Source organism: Aptenodytes forsteri, unplaced genomic scaffold (genome assembly GCF_000699145.1).
Source record: "Aptenodytes forsteri isolate BGI_AS27 unplaced genomic scaffold, ASM69914v1 Scaffold231, whole genome shotgun sequence".
NCBI classification, from domain to species: Eukaryota; Metazoa; Chordata; class Aves; order Sphenisciformes; family Spheniscidae; genus Aptenodytes; species Aptenodytes forsteri.
Window position 1 is genome coordinate 1,021,995 of NW_008796046.1, and position 6,508 is coordinate 1,028,502.

At 47.5% G+C, this 6,508-nt stretch overlaps 1 protein-coding gene across 1 annotated transcript in view; it reads left to right on the forward strand.

The window, feature by feature from the left end:
* Positions 1-6,508, forward strand: part of GDPD5 (glycerophosphodiester phosphodiesterase domain containing 5) — a 124,089-nt gene that overhangs the window by 79,491 nt on the left and 38,090 nt on the right. Inside the window, exons 3-6 of the mRNA XM_019473890.1 lie at positions 242-335; positions 1,004-1,063; positions 4,690-4,788; positions 6,029-6,122. Of these exons, the coding sequence (XP_019329435.1) occupies positions 242-335; positions 1,004-1,063; positions 4,690-4,788; positions 6,029-6,122 (347 nt within the window). The remainder of the gene's footprint in view (positions 1-241; positions 336-1,003; positions 1,064-4,689; positions 4,789-6,028; positions 6,123-6,508) is intronic.

A 6,508-nucleotide genomic window follows, 5' to 3' on the forward strand; every position in this document is an offset into this window, starting at 1 on the left:
CCCAAGTAACGCTGTTGCTGTGTTTGACATAATTGATTCCTCTTTGCAGAGTTAATTCCCCACGAGGGATTAAAGCACAAACACTGGATTTTGTTTCAGAGTGACTTGTTCTTTTTGCTGCCTCTCTCTCGTCTGTACGGTGGAAATGGAAAGGTTCATTTTCTAAAGTTTTGTCTAATCCTAGTGAAGTCGCTATGGTGTTGAATCTCTTCTTAATCTGTGCTTCGCACTTATCTTTCAGGTTTTTATATAACCAAATGGGATATTGGAGTGACTGGTCCATTCCAATACTTGTAACAACTGCTGCTGGCTTTACGTACGTTACAGTGTTACTGGTGAGTAGAATAAAATGCCATTTCCTAAAGGTTTGTGCGTTTGTTTTAAAAAGGGTATGACCTTTTCAGTCCACCTATGACTCGAGCAGTTCTCCTTTCAGAAGTGATTTCACTCTTAGCCTTAGCCTCTCTCTCTTAGCCTTAAGTTACCTAAAATAAATGCATGGTCTTTCACCTCAGATGATCAAGAGCAAGGACAGAGACCCTGATACTGGCGGTGCAGCTGGTCTGAGGAGAAATACAGCTTTTGTTTCCCTTAGTTATGGCCCCAGCCCCACTTTGGTGTATCTGCCAATCACAAGTACAGGTTGTTTCCCCTCATCCCACGGTGCTGGGACCTCCAAGGTGGTGTCCATTGAGGTAGTATGCCAGTACCTGGCCCCGTGTAGTCAGCGCGTCCTGAGATCCCAGGAGCTGTGCAGCCATGGACTAGACTCTCCAACTCCTTGCCTCTTGGAGGCCGGTCTTTCCTTCCACGTCTTTGGCTTTGGAGAGGATCTGTCTGTACAGATGAGCTAGGTGTTGTCTGCTGGACCCATCCCCACCCCAGCCCTGCTTTCTGCCCTGGCCTGTTGGGTTATGTTTTGGGGCGGTGGTGTGTTCCTGCACGTGCAAACACTTGATGGTTGTGATGTGCCATTGTCTGACTCTTGATTTCTTCCTCCCAGATACTAGCACTATGTCACATAGCTGTGGGACAGCAAATGAACCTGCACTGGCTTCACAAGGTAAATGGCTCTTCTCAGCTTGGAAAGAAGCAGGATCTCAATAAAACAGGAGTCTAAGGAGCAGGTGGTGTATGTGGTACTTGCTTTCGTGGTGTTTTTGGAAAGAGCGTAAACTTTAGATGTCTGCGGTGCGTGTGTCCTCATCTCAGAGGACTGAGCGAATTGCACAGTAGGGGCAGGAAAAGCCTGGGGACAATAACTTTGCTCTGTGGTTGGTGAAATGCTGTGGGGTACCTGCTGACAGGGGGCCCACTTTTGGAGATTGAGAAACACCGTGTCATTAGAGCAGCTTGACTTTGGTCTCGGCTCAGTGTGGTACTCCATTATGAACCTCTCTGGTGCTCCTTTCTGTGCTGAACCCAGCCCTGGAGGAGGGGCTGAGCAGATGTGAAGCTTTTCAGGGTGTGCTTGGAGGAACTGACTGTGGAAAAGCCTTGGGAGAAGATGTAGTTGTTAAAACTGGGGGTGTGCAACATGCAGGTTGTGGTTTGCTGGAACCCAAGGAGGTCCTGATTTGTATGTAAAGCAGTTTGAAAGAAAATTCCCCGTGAAATGTAAGAGAAGATGCAGATCTGGTGCTTGGAGCACAGAAGGGGAGAGGAAGGGTATGTAGCAAACTGCGGGGAGAGACGGTGCCAAAGAAAATGGCTTGGCAGGATTCAGTTGTAACTGGCGATCTGCTAACAGGTAATTAAGGGACCAGTCCTGAATCTGCCAATACACAGCTCCTCCTGAAATGGGTGGTTCTGCACATGACAAGGTCTTGCAGGATCAGAGCCTGAACAGATGTACCACCCCCCAGGACAGGGAGACCACAGACCTCCCTGCCCTCTCTTTCTTTTTTTTGTATAGAAACTGTAGAAATTGCGCTTCCCTGGGAGGAGGGGATGCAATGCAAAGAGGGGGTGGGGGCCGTCTGACTGCTGCTGGAAAATAAATTGTCGATTCTTGAGTCTAACATATGTTTCTTCATCGGGGGAAATGGTATTTTTCAGACACGCTCCAGGTGGCTGGTGGGTTTGGATGAGTAAGTCCAGAAGAGGAATGTGTTGGTGGAGATCAGTTAGTTCTTGCCTACAGAAACCCACCCTTCCTTCCCTAAAAAGTCCACCTTTAATCACACCTCAGATGTGATTGCTCATTGCTCCTCTTCCCTTCCCCACACCTCCCTCAGCTTTCTAAGGAGGTTTAGATAAGAGACTGGATTAAGTTAATATTCTTCTCTGCAACCATGCTGAATTACCTTCAGCAAAGAGGGGGTGGGGGCCGTCTGACTGCTGCTGGAAAATAAATTGTCGATTCTTGAGTCTAACATATGTTTCTTCATCGGGGGAAATGGTATTTTTCAGACACGCTCCAGGTGGCTGGTGGGTTTGGATGAGTAAGTCCAGAAGAGGAATGTGTTGGTGGAGATCAGTTAGTTCTTGCCTACAGAAACCCACCCTTCCTTCCCTTCTTCCAAAAAAGTCCACCTTTAATCACACCTCAGATGTGATTGCTCTGTCTCTCTCTTCCCTTCCCCACACCTCCCTCAGCTTTCTAAGGAGGTTTAGATAAGAGACTGGATTAAGTTAATATTCTTCTCTGCAACCATGCTGAATTACCTTCAAATATAGATTAAAACACATGGGAAAGGCTGGTATGTGCAAATAGCACGATTCCTTCCAATTTTCTCCTGTAATCCTGCAAAAAGAGCTAAGGATCGTAAGCCAAGTTGGAGATGCGTGGGGGAGGGTAAGAAGCAATAAATCAGAGCTGATGGGAAGAGGAAATCATGAAATGGAGATACACTTGATACCTCTGGGCTGCACTGGGCAGCGACATCAAGGGGAATTAGGGCTATACTGAAGAAATATAATTGACAGAGTCTTCTGTCACTGCTGAATTTGGAGTTCAGCTCTGGGGGATATAAAATGGATGAAAAGTAGATTCAGTCCCGGTTGTGTGCTGGTGTAACACTCTGGCAGGCGGCCCAGAGGTCTGACCACAGGATGGGGGAGCACAATGACTACTGCATGCAGGGCCCCGTGGCAAGGTGCAATTGTCCACATGCATTGCTTTGTGCTTTATTAATTCAGAGTTCTTAATGAGGAAATATCTTGAAATAGTGTGGCTTGCCATTATAGGTAGCTGGGAGGTATCTTTTAAATAGGCAAGGAAATCCCATCCTTCCTTGGATATGCAGAAATGGGTTACTGAGGGTTAGCAGGTGGTTTGAATGCAGCTTCTTGGCTCGGGGATCCTCTTCAACCTGGGGCAGCTGGATCTCTTGGCCCCTCCTGCTGCCCCATGTGCTTTGTTCATGTTCCCCGAAAGTTGGAGGCTCAGGGTAAGCTGCTGCTGTCCTACGGACACCTCTCATGCTGTTGGCAGGTTGGTCTGTGGGCAGCCAGGAGAGGAATAGCAGGTGGGAACCGAGGGCTAAACTAGAAAGAAACCCTGTCCTTATGTACAAAAGTGGTTTCTGTAAACGTTGGGAATGTGGGGTTTTTTATTTGCTTGTCTAAGGTATTAAGTAAATCTGAAATCAGTCTAAAGATGTCCTGTGCGTCCTAGAAGTTACGTATCAGTTGGCCTTTTCTGCCCGAGTCTCCCACAGATTTCAGATCTAGACAGTACATGAGATTGAGGCACAGCGCAGCAGTGTCCTTTTAATCCATGTGGCACAGCAGAGACTGAGATACCAGATGGAGAGGCGGAGGATGGTGAACTATTTTTTGACAGCCAGCCTAGATTTTAGGTCTTTAGAGCTGGAGTTATTTCTATGGCAGTTTTTGATGGTTTGAACTTTTTACCTTCAAAATGGAGGTGACATTTTCTTTCTGACTGCTCTGCTCAGACTTCTGAGTGCTTCCATGTGGAAGGAGAGGGAGGCTGGGGGAAGTGGCTGATGGACTGGGTCTTGTTCTGCCATCTCAGTTCAGCCACTGTCGTCCAGAGCCTCTTCTCAAGCTGCAATATCTGTTATAACTGCTCTGCCAACATGGCTTGGATGCTGACTGCACAGTTGTTGCTGTTTCAGACCCAGGTGAAGTCACATCCATGCACAAAGTTGTGCTGAACCACCTCAGAGATGGGGATGCACAGCCTTGCTTGCACACATGTTCACCCTTTACTGAGAAGTGCGATGTTCGTTGTCTGTTGGGTGTGTTCAAGTTTTATCCCCAACAGAAGTGTTGGAGAGTCAAGTTGAGCGAAGTCCACCAACCTCCCACAGAGCTGGTGCATCACAAGCTGTTGCAGCAGGGCCAGGAGAATCTGGGATCATCTCCTGAAATTGCCTGGCAGAACCCAATCTGTATTTAAGCTGTTTCTGATCCAGTTTGTTGGCAGGGCGGATCACCCGATCTTTCCATGCCATTGGCCACTGTGTGAAGAAAGTGAGAGATCATCCATGAGATGTGCCCTCCTGGGACTATTTAGCCCAGTGTTGTATCTTCAGTGGGGGAAAGGGGAGGTTATGCTGGGTCAGCACGCAAGCCCAACCTCTTTCACTGTGGGTCCTAAGGCTAGTTGTTTTAGGCCATTTATTACGTACAAAAGTTTACTCTCTCCATTTCCCAATCTGTAAAACTTCTATGATAATGATAGGCTCCAGTACGTAAATACTCTCGTATTTGTTGTAGATTGGCCTGATGACAACCTTGATAACTACCGTGGTGACCATGTCATCGATAGCACAGCTTTGGGACGACGAATGGGAGATGGTATTTATTTCACTGCAAGTAAGTTGTCTGCAAGGATGCTTCTCTGGGTGGGGAAAGGGACCAGTGCAGCTACATGTCATGGACTTTGTGTCTTTCTACTGTATAAAACCCTGTCTTGATGTTTATCACTCCCAAAATTGAAATTTTGGCAATGAGAAAATTTGCAGCAAAACTCCCATGGAGTTCTCAAGGCCACCATGTGACTTTGTCTCCATCTCCTGGGCTCTTTCCTTTAAACTCAAACCAGGGCTTGGCTACAGAGTTAGAGGTGGAAAAAGTACTGAGGCTGAGCGTGACTCAGAGTTGCTGGAGGGAGAGGGCAATTCCTCCACTTGGTTTGGCTGGCAATGCTCTGGATGTTGGTGTCCAGGCCTGGAGCATCATGCTCTTCCCGGTCCTATGGGAGGAGTACTCTGGGTTTGGTTTTACGTTGCATATAAATTTAAATATATCTAAAAAAGAATGCAACTTCTGTGCTCTGGTCCTGTTTTAAGAAAGACTTGTGGTATGCTGCAGGGCTATATAAGTGTTAGAGGAAACTAGTTACAAACTGTTAAATTCTTGATAGACCTGCTTTCTATTCCTTTTTTTCCTCTTCCTCAAAAAGGGGCCCAAAAAATATTTTGCCCATGAAAGGCTTGAGAGGTTTTACTGGTGATCACTGCTGTATATTTAGGAGTAGGCAAATACACACGAATCCAGGGGGGAAAAAATAACATTCACACAAATGGCTAACATTTCTCAGAATTGCTTCCCTCTTCTTGTTTTTTAAAGATTTAGGCAAGTAATTGGAGAACAAAAGCATGACTCAGAGGATCCCTCTCAAACTTTCTCTCATGGTGATACCCCATGGTGATACACAGTTCAGTATGTTCATAGAATCACAGAATGGTTTGGGTTGGAAGGGACCTTTGAAGATCACCTAGTCCAACCCCCCTGCCGTGGGCAGGGACATCTTCAACTAGATCAGGTTGCTCAGAGCCCCGTCCAGCCTGACCTGGAATGTTTCCAGGGATGGGGCATCCACCACCTCTCTGGGCAACCTGGGCCAGTGTCTCACCACCCTCATCCAAAGGCAGCGGTAGGGTTTGGAAGAAGAGATGGCCAAAACAGATGCAGGAGCCTGATCTAGGAATGGTGTGAAATCTAACTGGAAACAGAGTGGTCTGATGCACTATGGAGCCTGCAAGAGCAATGAATTTTCAAGGTGCTGGGGTGTTTGTCATCATTTTTTCTCTCCTGTTCTTGTGTCCTGCAGGCCACAGCCCCTTTCTTGCACATAGGAGCACTTGCGGTGGTCACGGCCCTGTCGTGGTTGATAGCGGGGCAGTTTGCACGAACGGAGAAAGCCAGTGAGTACCACTCATGTCCTTGCGTGGTGGCCAGGGGCTGGTGGGTGGCTCTTGGGGCGTTGGGTCCTCCCGTTGGGAACCAGCTGGCGGGAGGCAGTGCTGGTTCCTTCCCTGGGCTCAGCAGCCTCCAGCTCAGCCACGCTGGGGAGATGGATGCTCTCCTAGAGTAACCTGGCTGAAACTGGAGTGGGTGAATCTGGTCTGGGGATGCATTCAGATCCCACGGCTGCTGCTTTGTGGTCGGAAGCACACCAGGGTTGGAGGTGAAAGGGCTGTTTTCAATGATGTAATGAATAAAAGCATCCAGATTTAGAATCATAGAATCATAGAATCATTGAGGTTGGAAAAGACCTCTAAGATCATCGAGTCCAACCGTCAACCCAACA